The sequence below is a fragment of the Neofelis nebulosa genome, chromosome 5 (assembly GCF_028018385.1).
Source record: "Neofelis nebulosa isolate mNeoNeb1 chromosome 5, mNeoNeb1.pri, whole genome shotgun sequence".
Lineage (NCBI taxonomy): Eukaryota > Metazoa > Chordata > Mammalia > Carnivora > Felidae > Neofelis > Neofelis nebulosa.
In genome coordinates, this window is record NC_080786.1 from 159,506,143 (window position 1) to 159,531,017 (window position 24,875).

The 24,875-nt window shown below is 43.7% G+C and overlaps 1 protein-coding gene and 1 pseudogene across 1 annotated transcript in view; both read right to left on the minus strand.

Annotated features, from left to right (window-relative positions):
• Positions 1-6,000: 6,000 nt before the first annotated feature.
• LOC131512998 (ferritin light chain-like) lies at positions 6,001-8,481 on the minus strand (annotated as a pseudogene).
• A 1,875-nt stretch (positions 8,482-10,356) lies between these two features.
• Positions 10,357-24,875, minus strand: part of LOC131513223 (aryl hydrocarbon receptor-like) — a 64,591-nt gene continuing 50,072 nt past the window's right edge. Inside the window, exons 9-12 of the mRNA XM_058732556.1 lie at positions 24,021-24,130; positions 23,726-23,867; positions 12,390-14,133; positions 10,357-11,352 (exon numbers count right to left, since the gene is read on the minus strand). Coding sequence (XP_058588539.1) covers positions 11,272-11,352; positions 12,390-14,133; positions 23,726-23,867; positions 24,021-24,130 — 2,077 coding nt within the window. The 3' untranslated portion in view covers positions 10,357-11,271. The remainder of the gene's footprint in view (positions 11,353-12,389; positions 14,134-23,725; positions 23,868-24,020; positions 24,131-24,875) is intronic.

The following is a 24,875-nucleotide window of genomic DNA, read 5'->3' on the forward strand; positions in this document are numbered from 1 at the left end:
GCACTGGGGGTGAGTCCTGAGCTCAGAGGCTGGCCGTACACCCGGTGCTGCTCTCACATGCCGGTGCTTGGCCAAGCCAGCTCCGTCTGCTCTTGCCCGCCCTCTCCTGGGTGGTGCAGGAAGGGTGACCCACTTGCACCTCTAGGCAAATCCTGACTGCTGAGGCCAACTTGGTGCCACATCTGTTCCCAGTGATGGCTCAGGTTGGGCACGTGGCTCTGGCCTGTTGGGGGAGGTCCGGGGGGGAGGCCCACCCTTTTCTGCTGTTGTGAGGTGCATCCGGGTGGCTGTGCTTACCTTGCTAAGGGCACAGGTTGAAGTTTATATGAAAGAGAGAGGCTGAGGGAGCAGCAGGAGACAGAGCCTACAGCCATAAGCCCTCCTCCCCTTGGCCTTGAGCCTGACCCTGATAGCGCAGGAAGCCCTGTCATTTCCTCTTGTACTCTTCGGGGACCTGGCAAGAGCTGGGTTTATGGAATGGTGGGCAGATCTGTCTTCACAGGAGATGCAGCAACCCCCCTGGATGAACAGGATCATGGTCTATGCTCACTTGGGCCCATCAAGGCCAGTGGATGCCCAGCTGCCCATCACAATCCCCCTCCCTGGGTGCAGCTCTCTGGGCTAGGTGACTCATTTTCCTACATCCTGAGCCCAGAGTTGTTGCGGCAGCATCTCAGGGCGTCTCCGAGAGCGGGGTGCACCAGTAGCCTGGCTGTGCTTTTGTTTCAGCAGATCAAGTGGGACTCAGATATTCCCTGCCCGTTTCAAAGCATTGTCTGGGAAATAACGTGGCACGTCAGTGTTTTGTCAGGGGTCAGATGAAGGACACACGTGGTAGCCCACAGGCTTGGGCTGTGTTCCTGCTAGATAGACAAGGCTATGGAGACAAGTGCCAGCCCCACAGGAAAACAAGGGGCCTCGAGTTCCCAGGAAACCACTGGTGGGAGAGGTCGTGGGTTTGGGAGAAGGCATAGCCCTGGGTGGGGACGGGGCAGGTCACAGGCTGATTAGCACAGGTGCCCAGAAGCCTGCATCCTATCCCTGCTCTGAAGACAAGCCAGTGGGATCAGGGGTCCGTGGTGCCCTCTTCCCAGTGTAGGATGGGCTCCAGCCCCACTCCTCATCTCCTGCTGAGGAGACTTTAAAGAGGCAGCCTGGGACAGACCCCTTCCATGGGGGCATGCTGCACCCACTGATCGTGGGGACCATGATTTTCTTTGCTGCGAAGTCTACTTTATCTGATACTAATATGGCCACTCTTATTTTCTTATGTTGATATTTTCATGATGCATTTTTGTATCCTTTTACTTTCAACCTGCCTATATTATTATATTTGAAGTGAGTTTCCTGTAGACAGCATACAGTTGAATCATGTTTTCTAATCCAGTCTACCAGTCTGTCTTTTCATTCATTATATTTCGTGTAGCTATTTATATATTAGTGCTTATGTCTACTATTTTATTTTTGTTTTGTTTCCTCTGTTTTCATGCCTTCATGTGGATTACTTGAACAATTTTTAAAATTCCAGTTTGATTTACCTACAGTGTTCTTCATATAAACTTGACTGTGGGGTACTCAGATATTTAGTTCAACATTATTCTAGGTGTGTCTGTGAGGGTGATTCTGAATGATATTAACATTTGATTTGGTAGACAGAGTAAAGCAGATTGCTCTCCCCAATATGAGTAAGCCTCATCCAATTAATTGAAGACCAGAATAGAAGAAAAAGGCTGAGAAAGGGAAGGGAGAATCTGTTCTCTGCCTGCTTATGAGGCAGGGCATTGGTCCTCTCCTGCCTGCAGACTCAAATTCAGAATCAAGCTACACCATTGGTTCTCTTTGTTCTCAGGCCTTCAGGAAAGAACCATTTGTTCTTCTGGGTCTCTGGTTTTTGTCTCTGTCTCGTATATAGTATTTATATTTATATATCTTCTGTTTATAGGTATCCATATTTTACCAGGCTAGTAAAATGTGGAAAGCATACATTTTTTAAGTGTTTATCTTTGAGAGAGAGAGAGAGAGAGAGAGAGAGAGAGAGAGAGAGAGAGAGAACAAGTCGGGGAGGGGCAGAGAGAGAGGGAGACACAGAATCCAAAGCAGACTCCAGGCTCCAAGCTGTCAGCACAGAGCCCAATGTGTGGCTCGAACCCATGAACTGCGAGATCATGACCTGAGCTGAAGTTGGACACTAAACTGACTGAGCCACTCAGTCTCCCTGAAAACTTACATTTCTTTATGTTCTTTTATACTCCCTTATTTATAATATAGTTATCTTGAATATTTCCTCCACATTAATTAAGGTAGAAAGCATTTCAGATAGTGTTATACTTTTGCTTCAACTGCCAGACCTAATTTAGATGATTCATGATGAGAATATCTATTTAATTTACCCTTACTCTTTGCCATGTTCTTTCTTCCTTCTGGTGTTACAGTTTCCTTTGTTATTGTGTCCTTTCTCTTTAGAGCATGATTTTCAGCCAGTTAAAATTTTTTTTCAGTTTAAAATTTTGTTATTATTTTAGAGAGAGAGAGAGTGAGAGCATGAGCAGGGGAGAGGGGTAGAGGGAAAGAGAATTTTTTTTAATTTGTTTTTTAAACAAATTTATTGTTAAGTTAGCTAACATACAGTGTATACAATGTGCTCTTGGTCTTGGGGGTAGATACCTGTGATTTATCGCTTGCATACAACACCCAGTGCTCATCCCAAGAAGTGCCCTCCTCAGTGCCTGTCACCATCCCCCCCCCCCCAAACTGCCCCCATCAACCCTAAGTTTGTTCTGTGTATTTAAGGGTCTCCTATGGTTTGCTTCCTTCTCTGTTTGAAACTATTTTTACCCCTTCCCTTCCCCCATGGTCTTCTGTTAAGTTTCTCAATTCCACTTATGAGTGAAAACATGATATCTGTCTTTGACTGACTTATTTCACTTAGCATAATACCTTCCAGTTCCATCCATGTTGTTGCACATGGCAGGATTTCATTGGAAAGAAAGAGAATCTTAAGCAGGCTCCATGCTCAGCGTGGGGCTTGATCCCATGACCCTGGGATCATGACCTGAGCCAAAATCAAGAATCTGATGCTCAACTGACTGAACCACCCAGGTGCCCCTCAGCCAATTTTATAAAGGGTAGTTCTGTTGGTGACAAATTCTCTTAATTTCCCTTCATTTGAAAATGTCTTGATTTCTTCTTTATTTCTGAATGATATTTTTTGCTGGACAGGGATTTGGATTGACAATTCTTTTCTTTCAACCATTGGAAAGGCAGTGCTACCTTGTTCTTACCTCCATGATTTCTGACAAGAAATCACTGTCATTCATAGTGATCCCTCCCACAGGTAGGTGCCATCTCTCAGCTGATGCTTCGAGACTTCTTCTTTTTTTTTAATTTTCAGAAATTTTGCCATGATGTATCTTGGTGGGGATTTCTTTGAGTTTATCACTTTTGGTTTTTCTCTGCTCTTGAATCTACAGGTTTATGTGTTTTGCCAAATTTGGGCAGTTTTCAGCCATTATTTCTTTGAGTACTTTTTCAGCCCTCCCCTCCTCCTTTGTTGAACTCTGATGGACACGTGCTAGAGCTTTTATTATAGTTCCCTAAGTCCCCAAGGTTCTGCTCCCCCCCCCCCTTTTTTCCCCCAATCTATTTTCTCTCTGCTGTTTAGATTGGGTAATTTCTCTTGTTCTATCTTCCAGTTCATTGATGCTTGGTTTTTTCACTCCCTTGTTGTTGAGTCCATCCATGGAATTTATTGCAGTAATGTATTATATTTTCTTGTTCTAAATTTTTTTATTTTTCTTTATTTTTTGTTTCTTTGCTGAGACTTTCTGTTTTTTTATTTGTTTCATGTGTTTTGGTAATTGTTCACTGAAGCATTTTTTTTTTTTTTTTTTTTGCTGGTTCCTTTAAAATCTTTGCAGGCAATTCATTTTCCCCCCTACAAACTTAAAAAATACTTAGATTCAAGTTAGTTAACATATGGTGTAGTATTGGTTTCAGGAGTAGAATATAGTGATTCATCACTTACATATAACACCCTGTGCTCATCCCAACAAGTGCCTTCCTTAATGTCTTCACCCATCTAGCCCACCCCCTCACCAACCTCCCCTCCAGCAACCCTCAGTTTGTTCTCTATGTTTAAGAGTCTCTTACTGTTTAAGAGTCTCTTACAGGGGTGCCGCATGGCTCAGTTGGTTAAGCATCCAACTCTTGATTTTGGTGCAGGTCCCATTCTCACGGTTCATGAGTTCAAGTCCTGCATGCAGCTCTGTGCTGGCAGCATGGAGCCTCCTTGGGATTCTCTCTCTCCCTCTCTCTGCCCCTTCACAGATAGCACACTCTCTCAAAATAAATAAACATTTTTTAAAAAGAGTCTCTTATGGTTTGCCTCTTTTTATCTTATTTTATTTTTCCTTCCATTCCCCTATGTTCATCTGTTTTGTTTTAAATTCCTCATAGGAGTGAAATCATATTACATTTGTCTTTCTCTGATTGACTTATTTGCTTAGCATAATATATTCTAGTTCCATCCATGTTGTTGCAGTGGCAAGATTTCATTCTTTTTGATTGCTGAATAACATTTCACTATATATATATATATATATATATATATATATATATATATATATATACATGCCACATCCTCTTTATCCATTCAGCAGTTTATGGACATTTGGACAATGTATTCAGCATTTTTGTATCCTTTGGATAAATACCCAGTAGTTCTTTGCAGGTGACTCTAACATGTCTGTCACCTTGTGTTGGCATCTATTGATTATCTTTTTTCATTCATGTTGGGCTCTCCTTGGTTCTTGGTATGACAATTTATTTTCAACTGAAACTTGGATATTTGGGGTATTATGTTATGAGACTCTGGATCTTAATTTAGATCTTCTATTTTAGCTGGCTTCTCCTGACACTGCTCTAGCAGGGGAAGTGGGAACACTGCCTTGTTACAGCCAGGTGGGTGTAGAGGTCTAGGTTCCACACTTGGCCACCATTGACACTGAGGAAGAGGTTCTTGCTGTCAGGGCAAGGATGAGAGTTCTGGCTCCCCTCAAAGCCTCTACTAATACCTCTGGCTGAGTGGGGTTGGAGTGGCTTGTCACTGCTCCCCAGCTGGTCTCCACTGACACTGCTGGGTCTTGGGTCTTGTTAGTGCCCACTGGAGCAAAAGTCCTGGCTCCCTACTTGGTATTCTGTGACTGCACCCTGGCGGAGGGTTTGTACTGCCTGGAGACGGTGAAAGTCTTGTTCTTTGCTCATATGATTGACTATGGGTCACAGTATTTTCTGTGGTGTTTGGGTGGAGTACAGAAATCATATCTAAAGGTTTTCTGTTTTGCTAGGTGGTCCCCCTTCTGGTTACTTGATTAGAGAGAGCCAGTTTTTATTGGACCTCTCATAGTCGTGCTCATTGGTGTTTTCAGTTGGCTTCTTCAGCTCCAAGTCTGGGATACATTAAACAAACAAACAAACAAACAAACAAACAAAAACAATAAAACCCAACCCAACCAACAACCAAACAAAACAGGTAACTCAGTGCTGTGTTATCCCTTGGGGTCTAATGTTTCTAGTTGTTCTGTCTTATTCTCTCCACTTCAGCCTTTTTAAAAATGTGTGTCTTATACATAATGTTTAGGGCTTTCAGTTGTACTTTGTAAAAGAATAAGGGGAAAAGTCAACGTTTTCCTGGGGGTAGAATTCTTTTTTTAAAATGGAAAAAATATATGCCTTGCCATGAATAGGTAAGCAAGACCTCCTAAATAATGTAAAAATAAAATAATGCTGTTCCATCTAGGTACTATTACTGGGAAAGTACCCAGCTGAGCCCTAGTTTCTGCTTACAAGAATAGATGTTTATGGCATTACGGACTTCACAGAACCACACTGGGGGATTATCCTGGATATTAACAAGACCCCCTACATCACATTCTGAGGATCCCACACTTTGGGAAGTGCCATTTTATGTAACTGGTCCCTTTCACAATAGAAGCATAGGGAGAATTTTAAAAAGTATTTTTAATGTTATGGAGCATCATACATACCCACGAATAATAAAAGGACACCCATGAGCCCACCACTGGTGAGAGAAACAGAACATTACCAATATTGGGAACACCCTGCTCGCCCCTCCCAATCACATCCTATTTTTTGCTTTTTGTTTTCACCCCCTGCCCCCACAGTTTTGATATTTAGGCTTTATCATTCTTTAATACATGTGTGTGTATTGTTAATAAAATAGTTTCATTTTAATTATTTTAAACTTTATATAAATGGTATCATGCTATGTGTATTCTTCTACAATTTACATGTTTTATCTGACATTATGTCTTGAAATTCACCCATGTTAATGCATGCATTAGTTTCCATTGATGAATGCAGTATCCCATCATATGGCTATTACAGAATTTGCTTGCCTTGTTGGTGTCTCAAGGATTTTGCAGCCACCACAATATCTGTAAATATCTCACAATATATCTGTGCAATCATTTATCTTCTTTTGTGTATCTAGGAAGAGTAGTGTGCACTTGTTCAACTTCACCGATAATTATTTTGCAAATTTGAATTCTTTTCCAAATTTATAACAATGTAAACTCTCACCAGTAGAGTCTAATATATTCCACCCCTTTGGGTTCATCCTCTTTTCAGCTCTCTGTACTTCCTCGACCTGGGCAGTGGAATTACTGGATCATAGGGTAGATCTATTTTTAATTTTTTTGAGGAATCTCCACACTGTTTTCCACAGTGGCTGCACCGGTTTGCATTCCCAGCTGCTGTTGGAAATCATAAACAGAAAACCCAACTCTGTTTACCAACAAGGGTTTCCTTTTCTCCATATCCTGGCCAACATCCTTATTTCTTGTCTTTTTGATTCTAGCCATTCTGACTGGTGTGAGGTGATATCTAGTCGTGGTTTTGATTTGCATTTCCCTGATGACGAGTGACGTTGATCATCTTTTCATGTGTCTGTTAGTCATCTGTATGTCTTCTTTGGAGAAAAGTCTGTCCAGGTCCTCTGCCCATTTCTAAATTGGATTTTTTTTTGGTGGTGAATTGTATGGAGTTCTTTATATATTTTGGATATTAACCTCTTATTGGCGATATCATTTGCAACTATCTTCTTCCATTCAGTAGGTTGCCTTTTGTTGATAGTTTTTTCTTCTGTGCAAAAGCTTTTAATTTTGGTGTAGTCCCAATAGTTTGTTTTTATTTGTCTTTCCATTTCAAGTGGCATATTTTATGAATAAAGGTTACTAATTTTTAATGTATTTAAAAAGTATTTACCAATTCTTTCCTTTTTTTTTGTTTTTGCTTTTGCTCTTTATGTCTTGTTCAAGAAATTCTTTCCTATCCTGAGGTCATAAATATAATCTCTTATAGTTTTTTCTAAAATGCTGAAACTTTTGGGTTGCCTGGGTGGCTCAAGTGGTTACGTGTCCAACTTCAGCTCAGGTCATGATCTCGTGGTTCGTGAGTTCAAGCCCTGCTTCCGGCTCTGTGCTGACAGCTCTGAGCCTGGAGCCTGCTTTGGATTCAGTGTCTCCCTCTTTCTCTGTCCCTCCCCCCATATGTTAGTGCTCTCTTTCTCTCTCTCAAAAGTAAATGCCTAAAAAAATAAATAAAATGCTGAAACTTTTGCTTTTCCTAATGATCTGCTCCATTTAGACTTTATTAATTATCTGCTCCATAAGACTAAGACCCGATTTTATTATCTTCCATATGGATAACCAACCATTTTAGCTCCATTGCTGAATGACCTATCTGTCCACTATAGCTTTTTTTTTTTTTTCCCCCTGCAAAAAGCTTTATTGTTTTATTGCTTCCATTTGGTCTGTGACTTGGTAGAGCATTCCAGGGTGGTTAAAAAAATTGCCTAGTAGTTGCATAGAGAAGCTCAAGCAGAAGCCCTGGCACCAGAGGATTACCAGAGGGGCCCCTCAAAGGCGGTGGGGCTCCAGAGGCTGCTAGTCATGCTTGATGGTGAGGCTTTTGAAGGGATCCTTGCCCAACCCAGCCTGGGGCCAGCCAGCCTGCTAGAAGTGAGTCAGGTGGTCTCCATCCTCTTGATAAGTTTTACCTCCTCATTCAGGAAGTGGCTTTCCAGGAAGTCACAGAGACAGGGGTCTGCGTGGGCAGAATCCAGGGGATGCAGACCCAAAAGGGCCTGGTTCAGGTTCTTCTCCAGAGCCAGGGCAGCTTCCATGGTATCCAGGGTTTTACTCCACTCATCTTGGGACAGCTCATATGTCCTAGAAGAGGATGCAGCTGCCATGCTGGTTTTGCATCTTCCAGAGATGCTCAGTGTCTTTGGGCTTCTCCTCAGCCAACTTGCAGAAGTGGCCCATGCCCTCCAGAGCCATGTCTTCATAGTAGAAATAGAAGCCTAGAGAGAGATAGGTACTGGAGGGCCACAGATGCATGTTGGTGAGGTGGTTGACACCCCACCATGGGAGAATAATTCTGACAAACCTAGGAGCTCATGGTTTATTGGTAATAAGGAGCTAGCTCAAAGTAGGGTGCTGACTGGTCCTGAAGGCAGAGAGTGCTGAGAAGATGGCTCTGAAGGTTGCCACTGGAAAAAAGTTTGGAGGATGAGTGGAGACTGGAAGAAGGGGAGTTCCTGGGTCTGCTCCATCCAAATACTGTTGAAGCAGGAGTCAGATCTGTGAGACTTCCAGGTACACTAGAATAAACCAGTTCTATTCAGAACTGTAGTTCTGATCCCTTCCGGCATATGAGTTCCTGGATGTGTGGTCTATTTCTGGGCTCCTAATCTGTTCCTCTGCTCTGTGTGACTGCGCACCAATACCATAGTCTCTTCATTGTTGTGCTTTATGAAAGCCTTGACAGGCAATATGGCAACTATAGCCTTTTGTTCTTCTTTATGACTAGATATCTTGATTAATCTTGGTCCTTCATCTGCCTTATACATTTCAAAGATTTTTAAAGTTTATTTTTATTTATTTTGAGAGAGAGCTAAAGAGCAAGCAAGGGAGGGGCAGAGACAGAGAGAGACAGAGAAAGAGAGAATCCCAAGCAGGCTCGGTGGTGTCAACGCAGAGCCCAATGTGGGCCTTGAAGTCACAGACCATGAGATCATGACCTGAGCCGAAGTTAAGAGTCAGATGCTTAACCAACTGAGCCACCCAGGCTCCCCTGCCTTATATATTTTTGAATCAATTTTTCAAGTTTTATGAGAAACCTGGCAAGTTTGACTGGAATTGCACTGAGTCCTTAGGCCAACTATAAATACCAATACTTTGTGATATTGGGTTTTCCAGTCAGAGCTGGGTGAGAGCTGCCCTGGACTTTCGTAGGCCTTCATGCTTAGAGTTGGGTCTGTCTAGACTCCAGCCCCTGTGTTACTGTGTTTCCTGTGGCCACCTGTGGGCCTAGCTCAGCTGCAGGAATCAGAGATCATTAGATGGCAAAGACAGAGAGCCCACCAAGCCTTCAGAAGATTCATGAATTGCCTATGTACCGAAAGCCTCTCCACCCATGGTACAGTCACCTCTCCTCTACTGAGTAGCAACTCGGGAATGAGAGATGATCCCAGGTCCAGTGCTGTGCTCTGGGCCTCCCAAATCTACCTGGGAAATCCCAGAAACCCCAGGCATCCCCATCCTCCCTGTGTTCTTCTTCCATGATTAGTTCACACAAAGGCACATGATTCATCTTAGGTTAGTAAAAGTTATTGCTGGGAACTTCTGGGGAAATTTTACCTGTTCTTGAAAGAGAGGCACAGAAAGGAAGGACAGACTCCTGTGTGGCACATTGTGGCTGTGGTTTGGGCTCTGGAACTGCCACATGTCCAGAGTGAAGCAAACACACTACACAGGGAAACACCAAGAACCAGAGAGAAACATCAGCAACACTGGAGTATCCCAAAGACTCTCTTCTGCACTGGGCTTCTATCTGGGGAGCAACCCCTGATCTGTTTAAATCAGACAGAATTGGATTTTCTGTTTATGCCTTCAATAGCATCTTCTCTGATAATCCCTGAAGAGAACCCTAAATTCCCTCTAGGAAACTCCCTACCCCACTGTCAACCCATGTGCTTGGCGGGACCCCTCCCCCAGCTCCAAGAGGGGTTTCCATGACCTTGGCTAATGAGGGGGCATATTCCTGATCCGTGAAGGTCCTGGACGGGAACCTAGTGCAGCCCCTCCCTGTCTGAACTTACAAACTCTGCAGCAGTGGAGGCCCCTCTGGTCATTTTTATGCCAGAGTCTCTGGGCCTTCCCTTGAGTTGTAATGGAAGAAGCTCCCTGGGTTCCTTGAGCTGGTTGGAGCCCTGTACCCTAGAGGGTAGTGTGTGCCACACCCCACAAAAGAGTGAACCAGTATAGCCAACCCCTCTGGCCACTCCTGACTACTTGTTTATTACCATTCATTAAGCACCCACTGTGTGCCTGGTTCTGGGTGACAGTGGTGAACAAGTCCAATGGCGGTTGTACTTGATGATGTTTCGCCCATTCAGCTCCTGAACAATGAGTTCTGTGGTTGAAGCCTCACAAGTCAGTGGAAGTGCTACTGTGAGTCTTGACCGTTCTGAGTCCTTTATGGCAGGAGAAGTAGTGGCCGCCAGTGTTTCTGTTTGCTCTGCTGGGAGACTGAGGTCCATGCACTCTGTGCCTCAAAGGTGCACCACTGTCTGGATCTTCCATCTACAGCGTCCCCATGCCTTCCTCTCAGGCAGGACACGATTCTTTCTGCACATGGGCTCCACAGAGGACCCTCTTCTCCCGTGTCCTAGATACTGGGTGAAGGCCAAACCCTTTTCAGGGGTCTAGACCAAAGGGCTCACATCCCTTCTCCACGTGTGGCTCTCAGCATGTCATTGTGCTGTAAGAACCATGTGTCTGGGTGGCCCTGATTGTAAATAGGTTGTCTGATGCTGAGCCTCAGCTCTGAGCTTGGAAATGTCATTGTGAAGGCAAATGTTGGAATGTGTCTAGGGGGTTGGATGCCCATTATGTCTCTTTCCTATGAACATTTTTGTGGATCAAAAGTTACTTTTCTAACAAGGATGAGAATTCTGTGTGTGTCTTGAGTATAAAGTGCACAGAATGAAATGAGGAAAAAAACCCCCACATATCTTTGGGATACAGAGAATAAGGTTTCAGATATGTGTAATTACACATAGAAAACAGTTAACTATTGACCCAGAAATATGAAAATTTAAGATACTTCAATTCAAGGGAAAATGTTAATAGTTAAGGCTCCAAATCACGTTCACAGACAGGGGCGAAGAGCACGATATGGCCTAAGTCAGAATTTGGAGGAAAACGTGCTTCCTTTGAGGCTTGCAATCCCAGGTGCTCTGGTGCTGTGCACTTTGTTTTGATAACACTGCCATGGGAAAATGAGAAACATTTAGAACAGTTAGAACAAAATTATAGAACACGAGGGTTAATCCAAGGACCCTAAAATTGATACTTGATTACAAAAGATGTAAATTTGAGGCTTTAATTAGGAATTATTTTGGTTTCAGATATAAGTCTAACAAATTTGGTCTTTTGATTTTCTAACTTATGGCAGATGGAAAATAAAAAATTGAAAAGGGGTGTGAGCTGAAGGAGCACGAAGACCCCAGAAATGAGAGGTGGCAGAGTGACACGAGACTGGGCAGAATATCCAGAGAAGTGAGGGGAGCTCCTACTGAAGTCCTATGAGGCTACCTGGGGTTCAGGGACACCACATTCCTTCTTAGCCCTAAGGGCATCCCTGTATCACCAGAAAGGCACATCTGCTCCTCTGTGTGAGGCAGAGGGGCCACAACACCGCTGGTGTGACTTCCATCCAAAGCTGCTTTGGGGGGTGTATGCTACAGTTATTTGAAGAATCTGTGTGTGGAGGTCCTGCTTCCCTGGTAGCACCAGACGATGAATAGCACTCCTGTGGTAACCTGCTTTTGGGTATTGGAAATGGTGCCAGGAGGGGAGCACAGCAGAAAAGGGCATCAAATTCAAAATTCTTACAACCAACCCAATTCTGGGTGTCCAAAACTGGGCTAAATTACATGCAGGTGTCCAGGTGGCTCATTGATGGCCCAAGAGACACCAGAGTGGGAGCAGACTACAGCTGGAGGGCCTACCAGGTCATAACCAGGCTACTCCCAGGGGTAAAGCTGCTCCTGCCACCATCACTGGCCTCAGTTGACCAACACTGACAGTGACCTGCTATGTTTGCAGAATCCCTCCATGTGTGCCTGCCCTGCAGCCTCACAGCAATGCTGTGCCTAGGCCCAGGTGGGCTGGGGGATCTTCCAACAATACTGGCTAGCTGGGCTGATGCCTCCTCATATTCAGATCTGCCAGCAGCTCTGCACTTGGAGCACCCCTTCCTGCTACCCCCAAATTCCCATGGTCCTGCTTGCCAACACCTACCTGGAGCTGGAGGTCATGGCTGCCCTGCGTAGACGTAGATGGGCAGGCAGGGTCAGGATGGCAGGGAGGCAGAACAGGGCTGGACTGCACCTGGGATTTCACCACAGCACCTGGGGCTAGGATGACCGGTCTGTCCTTGCTCTGCCTTGTGGGTTCAGCTGGGCTCTTGCATTGGCTGCTGCCTATACCTGGGGAGCTGCTTTTGGAGGACAGGAAGGGGCTCAGCTGCAGGGTGGGGGGAATGGCATCTCTTGAGCAGCCACCCAGGTGCTGGACACTTGGAAATCTTTCTCTCACTGGCCCGTATGCCTCCTGGGTCTGCAGCCACTGCTGCTGCTTGGCAGCTGAGCAGGGGCAGTCCATGCTGTAAGAGTCCTGCATAGCCAAGGGTCTGTGCAGGAGCTCCTGGGAAGGACAGGCAGGGCTCCCCGAGAGCTGGCTCACCACCAAGGAGTGGGGTGGGTGCTCTTGACTCCCAAGTGTGTCCTTTGGGGTACCTAGTGCCCCCTGCACAGATGGGGGCAAACCACAGCACAATTCAGGAGGAATGTCACTGGCTGGCCCTGCCCATGGAGGGCATGAGTTGGCCATGGTTGACCTCAGGTGGTGGAAGGGGTCAGGCTGGGCCTGCCTTGCCTCCACTTCCGCAGGGACCATTACTGGCTGGCCTTGGATGGGGGAATCCCAAATGCTCTCCGAGGGATGGGTGCCCCAGGAGGTAGGGTCTGAGGAGATGAAGGGCCCTTGACACTGACCACTGTGTGAGGCTGTCCAGAGCATAGGTTCTTTGCAAAAATCAAGAAAACCAGGGTCTGGCTGATCCAGGTGTCCAGGGACAACATTTTCTCCTAAAGGGAGCAAAGATGTGTGGTTTGGCTGAAACACCTGAGCAGGCTGTCTGGGGCTGGAGGCCTCGGGGAGGGGGCTGAAGTCAAATATTTTTGGTTTCTGGCATATCCCAAAATTTAAAGGTGCTGCCTGGGTGTGCTGAGGCTGCCACTGTGGAGGGCTCTGGAATGTAGGGCCAGTGGTGAAAAAATGCTGGGTGTGTGTGTGAAGGCAGCTGGGCACTGTGCCCAGGTTCTGAGGTGGAGTTACTTCCCCAGTTAGCTGGCCCGAGCCCAGAGAAGGCTGTGGCTTTAGGGTCTGTGGAACAGTTGTGCTGGCTGGTGGGGGCAATGCCACATTTCCACTGTCATGAAAAAGTACTTCCTTTTCCCTGTGGGAGCCCCCTCCCTGACTGGAGGGCAGTGGGTGGAAGTTCTGAGACCCTGCAGGGCCTGAGTCAGCCCTGAGAAGGCTCTCTTCCCACAAACACTGCTTGAGGTCAGTGACCCCCAGGTGCTGGAGAGTGGAGCAGAGATCAGGCTGTTCTTCTGTGTCCTTCTCCAGCAGGGTCTCAATGAGGGACAGGAAGGAGTGGTCTTCCTCCTTCTCTTTCTCTTCCTTGTCCTCATGTCTGCCATTGGACCCCTGCCTCTCCAAGGGTGAGCCTTGGGTGGTTGGGACCATGCAGGACAAATACATGGATTCATCTTGCCGCATCATGGCTCCCAGAAGAGAGCCTGGGTGCACAGGGCCCTGACCAGTGGGGGTGCCCTTCCTTGCCCGGATCCTCTTCCTGGCTGGGAGGGAAGTCAGAGGGCTCAGGGGGCTGCTATCATACAGGATGGCTTCCCCTGTGGTGAAGGTGAACGGTAGTTGCAGGGCCCTCTTGCGCAGGTGATCTTCCCCCTCTGCATTCCTATGGTTAACGAAACAAAAGACCACATCTGAAAATTAATATAAGAATGAAAACGGGGCTCTCCTGGACAGGGGACAATAGTGGCCAAGTAACTGAGCAAGGGGCAGGACATCATCTGTTCTGGCTTGTCCATACAAGGGAGAAGCCACAATATCGAACTTGCTCCTCTCTTACATTCTTGGTAAGCACTTTCTGTCTTGGATTCTGAAGTAGTCTGAGGAAACTGCTTATTTGTGGGAGTAGTCCAAAAATCCATGTAGAAATTCCCTAAACTTTTAAGTTTACTTTGAAAAGAATAAGTCATTATGCAAATATGACATACACATCTGTTTTTCATTGGGAAAAATAGTTTTCTCTTCCTTCCTCCTCTCCCTTCCAAAAGACTCATGGGATATGGCTGCTATAGGGCTGCCCCAACAGTCATGTAACATCATGCTTAGCAAAGTGAAAAACCTTCAGCTGGGCTGACTCCATTTGATTTGTAGCTCTACAAAGGATAACTGACCTAAAAGGAGTGCCTTTGGCACAAGCTGACCAGGATGCTATGGGCATAGGAAACCCCATCACTGGAGGGGCCTTTAGAGAAGCCGGTATCTCACCTGAAGATCTCTGGTCATAGCTTTTGTCTTTAAGTCTACTTTGCATGAACACAGCCATTCTTGCTTTCTTGTGCTTAGTGTTTTTATTACATATGTTTTATTTTACATCTGATTCCTTCCAACTTATTTGTGACACTATTTAAAAACATATCTCTTGTAGAAGACATATAGTTGAGTGCACTTTCTAAAATGCATGTTGATAATCTGTGTGTTTTAATTGGAGTGTTTTATCCATTAACGTTTAATGGAATTATTGACATATCTGGATTGGGGTCTTTTATATTACTATTTACTTTCTTTTTGTCCCTTCTTCCCCTACCCCCATCCACCCCTTTCCTGCCTAGATATATTACTTTTTTAAGAAATCAATTTTCACTTATATAATGAATTTTGGCTCTATCTTTTGCATTATATTTTTAATGGCTTCTAGAATTTATGAAATACGCCTTCAACATTTCACTGTCTACTTACAATTAGTACTGTGTCACTTACATAAAACATGCACCTTTCCATGGTATAGTCCATGTGCTTCTAAAACCAATCTTTTATGCTAGTGATGTCACATATATGGCATCTACATATGTTATAAATCACACATTATATTCTATTTTTGGCTGTAAGCAGTTGTATGTATTCTTTAAAAAGTAAAAAAAATAATATTTAATATTTATCCACATGTTTACCATTCTCATCCTCTCCACTCCTTTTTTTGAGGTTTAAGGTCTTAGTGGATATTATTTCCCTTCAGCCTGACATATTTCTTTTAGCATTTATTAAACTGTAGGTCTACTGGCAATAAATTATTAGGGTTTTTTTTGGTGCTGTTGTTTAATAGAAATGTCTTTATTTGCTATTATTTTTGAAGGATATGTTCACTGGTCACAGAATACAGAGTTGACAAATTTTAAAAGGATTTCATAGATATTGTTCTAATGTCTTCTGATCACCATTGTTTCTGGTGAGAAGTCCACAATAATTTGAATCATTGTTTCTTATATGTAATGTCCTTTTTATCTTAAATTGCCTTTAAAGTTTTCTCTTTATCTTTGGTGTTCAACATCTGACAAGACTATGCCTTGGTGTGGTTTTCTTTGTATTTATCCTGATTGGAATTCACTGAGGTTCTTGAATCTGCAGTTACAATTTTCATCAAATTGGGGAAGTTTTTGGTCATTATTTCTTCAAACACATGGACACATGCTTGCGCGCACACACACACACACACACACAGTGGATGGACAGATAGACAGATATAGATATATTGCCCACTCTGTTCTTTTTCAGCATTCCATTTACCTACATGTTAGACCTTTTGATACTGTCCCATAGATCCCTCAGGCTGTTTATTTCTTTTTTCAATCTTTTTTCCCCTCTTTGTTCTATTGATTGGATGATTGTATTCATTTAGCTTCAGGTCATAAACACTCCTGTCATCTCCAATCTGTTGTTAAATCCACCCAGTGAGCTTTCTATTTTAGATACTATCTCAAATTTTCTGTTTCTTTTTTTTTTATTTATTTTTGGGACAGAGAGAGACAGAGCATGAACGGGGGAGGGGCAGAGAGAGAGGGAGACACAGAATCGGAAACAGGCTCCAGGCTCCGAGCCATCAGCCCAGAGCCTGACGCGGGGCTCGAACTCACGGACCGCGAGATCGTGACCTGGCTGAAGTCGGACGCTTAACCGACTGCGCCACCCAGGCGCCCCATCAAATTTTCTGTTTCTTATAAAAAAAAAAAAATTACATGGAAGCCCCAAAGAAAATGAAAACACAACAGTCCAAAACCTTTGGGATGCAGCAAAGGCAGCCCTAAGAGGGAAGTATATTGCAATACAGGTCTACCTCAAGATGCAAGAAAAGTCTCAAATACAAAACCTAACCTTACACCTTAAGGAGCTAGCAAAGGAACAGCAAATAAAGCCTAAAGTCATCAGAAAAAGGAAATTAATAAAGATTGGAGCAGAAATAAACAATATGGAAACAATAACAAGTAGTAGAAAAGATCAATGAAATGAGCTGGATTTTTGAAAGAATTAATAAATTGATAACCTCCTAGCTAGACTTACCAAAAAGAAAAGAGAAAGGACCCAAATGAAGTCACAAATGAGGAGGAGAAATCACAAGGAACACCACAGAAATACAATTATAAGAGAATATTATAGGGACACCTGGGTGGTTCAGGCAGTTAAGCATCTGACTCTTGGTTTTAGCTCAGGTCATGATCTCACGGTTCGTGGGTTCAAGCCTCACACTGGGCTCTGTGCTGACAGTACAGAGCCTGCTTTGGAGTCTCTGTCTCCCTCTCTCTCTGCCCCTACCCTGCATGCTCTCTCTCTCTCTCAAAAATCTTTTAAGAAGAGAATATTATGAAAAATTATATGCCAACAAACTGAGCAATCTGGAAAGAATGGATAAATTCCTAGAAACGTGTGAACTACCAAAACTGAAATAAGAAGAAATAGAAAACTTGAACAGACTCATAACCAGCAAAGAAATTGAATCAGTAATGAAAAAATCTCCCAACAAAAGTCCAGGGCCAGATGGTTTCAGAGGGGAATTCTACCAAACATTTAAAGAAGAATTAATACCTATTCTTCTCAAACTGTTCAAGAAAGAAAGAAAGAAAGAAAGAAAGAAAGAAAGAAAGAAAGAAAGAAAAAGAAAGAAAGAAAGAAAGAGAAGGAAAACTTCCAGACTCATTCTACAAGGCCAGCATTACCTTGATTCCAAAACCAGACAAAGACCCCACTAAAAAAGAGAATTACAGGTCAATATTCCTGATGAACATGGATGCAAAAATTCTCAACAAGATACTAGCAAATTGAATCCAACAGTACATTAAAATAGTCATTCACCATGATCAAGTGGGATTTATTCCTGGGCTGCAGTGTGGTTCAATATTCACAAATCAATCAATGTGATATACCACATTAATAAAAGAAAGGATAAGAACCATATGATCCTCTCAATAGATGTGGCAAAAACATTTGACAAAATAAAGCATCCATTCTTGATAAAAACTCTCAACAAAGTAGGTATAGAAGGAACATACCTCAACATCATAAAGCCATATATGAAAGACTCACAGCTAATATAATCCTCAATGGGGAAAAAATGAGAGCTTTTCCTCACAGAAAAAGGAACAGTCCTTTTTCCTCAGGAACAGGACAGCGATGTCCACTCTCACCATTAATATTTAACATATAGTACTGACGGTCTTGGCCTCAGTAACCAGACAATAAAAATAAATGAAGGGCACCCAAGTCAGCAAGGCAGAAATCAGACTTTCACTATTTTCAGACGACATGATACTCTATGTAGAAAACCCCAAAGACTCCACACAAAAAAATTGCTAGAACTGAAACATGCATCTAGCAAAGTCATAGGATATAAAATCAATGTACAGAAATCTGTTGCATTTCTATACACCAATAATGAAGCATCAGAAAAAGATATCAAGAAATTAATCCTATTTATAACTGTACCAAAACCAATAAGATATCTAGTAATAAAACTAACCAAAGAGGTAAAAGATCTGTACTCTGAAAACTATAGAACACTTATGAAAAAAAATTGAGGACACAAAGAAATAGGAAGACATTCCATGCTCATGGATTGGAAGAACAAATATTGTTAAAATGTCTATACCACCCAAAGCAATCTACACATTTAATGCAGTCCCTATTAAAATACCAACTGGGGCACCTGGGTGGCTCAGTCGGTTAAGCATCCGACTTCGTCTCGGGTCATGATCTCACAGTTTGTGGATTTGAGCCCTGCGTAGGGCTCTGTGCTGACAGCTCAGAGCATGGAGCCCGCTTCAGATTCTGTGTCTCCCTCTCTCTCTCTGGCCTCCCCCACTTGCACCTTCTCTCTCTCTCAAAAAATAAACAATAAAATAAAACAAAATAAAATACCAACAGCATTTTTCACAGTGCTAGTACAGACAATTCTAAAATTTGTATGGAACCACAAAAGACTCTGAATAGCCAAAGCAATCCTGGAAAAGAAAAACAAATTTGGAGGCATCATGATTCCAGACTTCAAGCTATATTACAAAGTTTAGCCATCAAGACAGTATGGTAGTGGCACAAAAACAGAACACATAGAACAGAAGAGAAAACCCAGAAATGGATCCAGAACTATATGGTAATCTTTGATAAAGCTGGAAAGAATATCCAATGGAAAAAAGACAGTCTCTTCAACGAATGGTGTTGGGAATCCTGGACAGCAACATGCAGAAGAATGAAACTGGACCACTTTCTTACACCAGACACAAAAAAGAAATTCAAAATGGATGAAAGATCTAAATGTTAGGATACCATCAAAATCCAAGAGAAGAGCACAGGGAGCAACCCCTTTGACCTCAGCCAGAGCAACTTCTTCCTAGAATATGGCTCTAGAGGCAAGGGAAACAAAAGCAAAAATAACTATTGGGACTTCATCAAGATAACAAGCTTCTGCACAGTGAAGGAAACAATCAACAAAATGAAAAAGCAGCCTACAGAATGGGAGAAGATATTTGCACATGACATATCTGATAAAGGGTCAGCATCCAAAATCTATAAAGAGCTTATCATGCTCAACACCCAAAAAACAAATAATCCAGTGAAGAAATGGGCAGAAGGCATGAATAGACATTTCTCCAAAGAAGACATCCAGATAGCTAACAGACACATGAAAAGATGCTCTACATCACTCATCAGGGAAATAGGAATCAAAACCATGATGAGATACTACCTCACATCTGTCAGAATGGCTAAATTAATTAACACAGGAAACAACAAGTGTTGGTGATGATGCGGAGAAAGGGGAATTCTCTTACACTGGAATGCAAACAGATGCAGCCACTCTGGAAAACAGTATGGAGATTCCTCAGAATGTTAAAAATAGAACTTCCCTATACTCCAGCAATTGCACTGCTAGGTATTTACCCAAAGGACACAAAAATACTGATTTGAAGGGGCACATGCACCCCAATATGTATGGCAACATTATCAACAATAGCCAAACTATGAAAGGAGCCCAAGTGTGCACTGATTAACGGATGAAGAATACACACACACACACACACACACACACGGAATATTACTCTGCCATCAAGAAGAAAGAAATCTTGCCATTGGCAACAACATGGATGGAGGTAGAATGTATTATGTCAAGCAAAATAAGTCCATCAGAGAAAGACAAATACCATATGACTTCACTCATATGTGTAATTTAGAAAACAAAATGGATGAATAAATGCAAAGGGGAAAAAAGAAAAAGAGGGAAACAAACCAAAGGAGATTCTTTACAATAGAGAACAAAGAGGGTTGATGGAGGGAGGTGGGTAGGAGATGGGCTAAATGGGTGATGGGCATCACTTGTTGGGATAAGCACTGGGTGTTATATGTAAGTGATGAATCACTAAATTCTACTCCTGAAAACAACATTACACTATATGTTAATTAATGAGAATTTAAATAAAACTTTGGAGATGAAAAACATTTGTTTCTTATAGTTTCTATTTTTCTGCTCTGAATTCATCATAGCAGTCATCATAGGCATATTTTCTTTCATGTCCATAAGCATAATTATAATAGTTGCTATAAAATTCTTATCTAGTGTTTGGGCCTTCTTAGAGCTGGTCTCCAGTGACTGCCTTTAGTTTTGAAACTTTCTTTCCTGTTTCGTCATATATCTGGTAATTTTGGGTTGCATCCTTGACCAAACAACAAGTAAATTTGGATTTAATCCTGGACATTGTGATGATATACTGTAGATTCTTATTCTGTCACGTTCCCCCAAAGACCATTGACGTTTTTGCTTTGTTGAACTTGACCGAAAATGCAAATTCTGTTTCCCTTGTGATGGGCAACAGCTGGAATCTCTTTGGTTTTTTTAGGCCTCAGGTTGGCTATCCATCCCACACATACATGGTTCAGGGGTGAGCGGATTTGGACTAAGTTTATTCACAGAATTTGAGGGCTCTTTCTCTTCAGCTCTCTCTCTAGAAGAGAGAAGTTAAAAACTAGAAATTATTATTTCATTTTGCAGCTGCTGCGGTCACTGCACTCTCTGTTGTCTAGTTCTCATGTCATTGAGACCATAAATTTTCTATTTGGGTGTTAACCTGCCGAGCCCAAGGGCAGTCTTCCTTCAGACTAAAAGCAGTAAAACCCAGGAAACTCACCCAGTGCCATTCCCTTCTTTCAAGTGTTGATCCTCCAGTGACTGGTTAGTTGTTGTTGTTTTATAATATTTTGTCCAGAAGTTTTAGTTATAGCTGTTACTACAGCTGTTACTTATGGGAGGGCTGATGCAAAAATTACCAGCAGCAGAACTGTTCCATGAAAGTTTCACCAAAAAGACAATCAAATGTGGATAAAGTTTCATTGTAAAAGGTATGAAGGTAAATACCTTTCATTGTAAAAAGGTATAATTTAACTTTCCCTATCCTTCAAATGGTTACTCTGTTGCCCCAACCTCACTTACTTTGTCCTGTTCTGTGGATTTAAAACACTTCTTATTTGAACAATTAGTTTTTCATATGTTAACATAGTTTTTTTTTTTTTTTAAATTTTATTTTTGGGACAGAGAGAGACAGAGCATGAACGGGGGAGGGGCAGAGAGAGAGGGAGACACAGAATCGGAAACAGGCTCCAGGCTCTGAGCCACCAGCCCAGAGCCCGACGCGGGGCTCGAACTCACGGACCGCGAGATCGTGACCTGGCTGAAGTCGGACGCTTAACCGACTGCGCCACCCAGGCGCCCCAACATAGTTTTGTTTCTTGACACCTTGCTTCTTCATTGCTCTATCTGGTGCTAGGACAATCTGTGCTAAAGTCGGTGTTGCAGTAAGACTGGCCAGAGAATAATTTGGTACAACCTTTCTTGAAAGCCATTTGATAATAGCATCAAGGGCCTTTGAAATCTTTTAACCCTTTGACCTAAACATTCCACTCCTGAGAATTCTCCTAAGGAAATCAGAATAGCAGCCAGATATTTGTATACAAAAGTGTTCATCACAATGCCTTCATAATAATGGAAACCCCCCCCATTCCAATATTTAATAAAAGGGTATGATGTGTCCAAAGAGGAGTATACTGTACTGTCATAAAGATATTTATGGATACTTTTGATATGAGAACTTGCTTTCAACTTATTCTTAGGTGGAAACACCAGAATATAAAACTATATATAGAATATAGTTTCAAGTATAAAACTTAAATATGAGCCAAAACATACCTGAAGGAAATACATCAATATATTGACAACAATGTCTCTTGAGTAGTAGGATAACAGCTGATTCTCATTTCACTTTTGCAATGTTTTTCATTTTCTAAATTTTCAAGAATGGGAATGTATTACTTTTATACTTAATGAAATCAACATTACTCAACAAAAGTACTGGGTTCTGAACATCTGGCTGAGTGACGCCAACGAGTAATAGAGCTGCTAAGAGCCATAGAAAATGCATACTGAAGCTCTCTTATTTTTGCAAGGCAGCAAACTGAGGCACATTTACGAGGTGCTGTATCTGAGACCAGGGTGAAATCAAGCTCAGAATCCAAGTGATTTGATGCAGTTCTATAATTTCCTGTGATCTAAGCATTATTCAGGAAGGCTGTAGGCTCAGAAAGCAGGAACGTTTTGTTATGTGTGGCGTATTTTGGCATTATTGGCTTTCTGGTCACTGTTCAAAATATGACACTAATTAGACCTGGGCCAGATAACTTATCTAGGCTCTTTCATCATTCCCTACATTTCCAATTGTGACCATCTATGTTATACAACCCAAATGGGGTCTGGCCATGTAAGTTCACATGCTGAAAGAGAACACTTCGTGGTCTTAACATGTTGGTAACAATTAGACTCCTCTTGTTTGTATGCATATTTCGGCTCACAAAGTATGCTGCAGATAGACGAGAAAGTGGCCATGAAACCCGGGTCTTCTGGACGTGAGTGGCAGATTTGTGTTACCCAGAACGTGTACCCTACTGAAGAGAGCCTACAGAGTGATAGCTTTGATTCTCTTCTTCCCTAAAAACCACGTTACCAATGCAGAAAAGTGGCAAAAAAGTGGGGAAGTCAGGCTGAAGGAATGGCATTTCTGAGGAGAGACACATGGTCAGATTTTTGCAGAGTGCAATGGGGAGCAGTGACTTCCTTTGAATATAGCTGACGAAAGATTCTATGTTCAGAATTTGAACTCTGGGTAAATAGGAACCTGGGAATTCTCTGTAAGCAGTTTTCAGGGCCTTGATATGAGCAACCATTTTGGTATAGGCCCAAGGAGCCACGAATATGAGAATCGGTGACCCAGGCAAATACGAGAATTTGACATAAAGCCCTGTTTGTGGTTCTTTTAGGGAAAAAAAGGTGTGCATGTACATGCTTGCACTAATTGTTCAGCAGAAGCAGGCGAGTCCATTACAAAGCCAAAGGCACACACGGATACTTGCGCTAGTCTCTTTCTCCTAGGCTCTGCCAGCCTCACTGGGAACAAGGCCGACTGAAGCCTTGGAACTGAACCCATGTGCTCACAAAGCGCCTCCCCTCCCCCTCGTGGAGTGCTCCGCCTACCCTACTGTTGGCCGAGATTGAGGCCCACGGGAATCGAGCGTCCTGTCTACGGCCAAACAACTATAGATGAGCTGCAGCTTTACTTGGCCCCTGAAAGCTGGGTGGACTTCAGAGGCTGCCAACTCGAGGCTAGAGGAAACCTCGCTCCCAAGGCAGGGTTTCAGACCCTCCCTTCCGGTTCTCATTTGCATCAGGTCCTCTGCACAAGGATCTCGTTGTACCATACGGGCTTTTAGTTACGTCTTGTTGCACGATTACACTTACGTCGGGACCTTGCTTTTACGACAGGGTCCTCACAGGGGGACCTCAAGGACTTCATTTCTGTCGGGTTTCGCACTGCCGCTGGGCCCCAGCGGACGTCGCGCCCTCACTTACGACAGGTCCCTCCCCCACCCCGGCCCCCGGCCCCCGGGGCCGCACTTACGTCAGGGCCCGCTGCCGGGCGACGATGCAGTCGGGCTGGCCGCCACGGAACACCAGGCGGGCGTTGGACTGCACCCACAGCCAGCCGGCCTGCTTGGTGAGCAGCCGGAACACCGTGAGGCCGCTCTCGCCCGTCCTCATCACTGCAGAGAGAGCCTGCGCTCGCATCGGAGCTCGGAAGCGCACCTGCCCTCCCTCGGAGCCCTCTGCAGGAGGGGGGGGCAGCAGGCGGGGGGGAGGATTTGCCCCAGCCCCGCGGGGCGAGGTTGGGCCCTGAGGGCGCCTCCCGAACTCACTCCGCACGTGATTCTCGGCGCAGTGCATCATGTCGGCCGCGTGGATGAACTGGTAGCCCGAGCCTTTCCTGCAGAGTTCGCTGTCGGTGTAACCCAGGACCACCTTGCCTCTGTGCAGAGGAGACACCGCACTCCTTTACGTTACGGCCTTGTTGTTCATCCCTCAAACTCCTAACAGTTCTCCGTTGCAGCCTTTTCTGCTTTGTGCCCACCCACCGAAGCGCCCAGGAGCGGTCTTCCCCAGGACACTCCAGGTCCGGCAAGGGTACCCCTCCTGCCACAGGGTTGGAGCAGGACCTTTAAGAGGCCTCCGCACTGACAGGATCGTCTCGGACACTTCTACCACACTTGTAATCCAAAATGCTGTTTAAGCCTGTGCTTACTTGCCTGCGCTGTGGAACAGGGGTCTGTCTGTACCTACAGTTACTCATGTGGGTGAACAAGTGAACTTTGGTTAAGGAGAAGTCCCACAGCTTTCATCAAAGGGCTCTGTGACTCCCCAGCATGCTAAGGACCAGTCTTTGAGTAAGAAATGAAACGTGCATATTCTAGTTGTAACAACACATTGAATCACTTGCTTTCTAGAATGTGTTCTAAGGGGCATGTTAATTGATTTCCCCAAGAAAAGTTCAGTGGTCAAATAAAATTTGGGAAAAGTTGGGTCAAACCCAACTAAATTAGATTTTTTATAGTGGGACTTCTTGGGTGTTCACGATGATTAGTTACTAGAAGTCTTTAAGAGGGAGAAAAGTATCACTAAGGATTTGTTCTCTGCATCACACTAACCTAAACCCCATATTCCCACATGGAAGGTTTGCTACACCGCCCCCATAAGCAGCATCTTTTAAACTAACA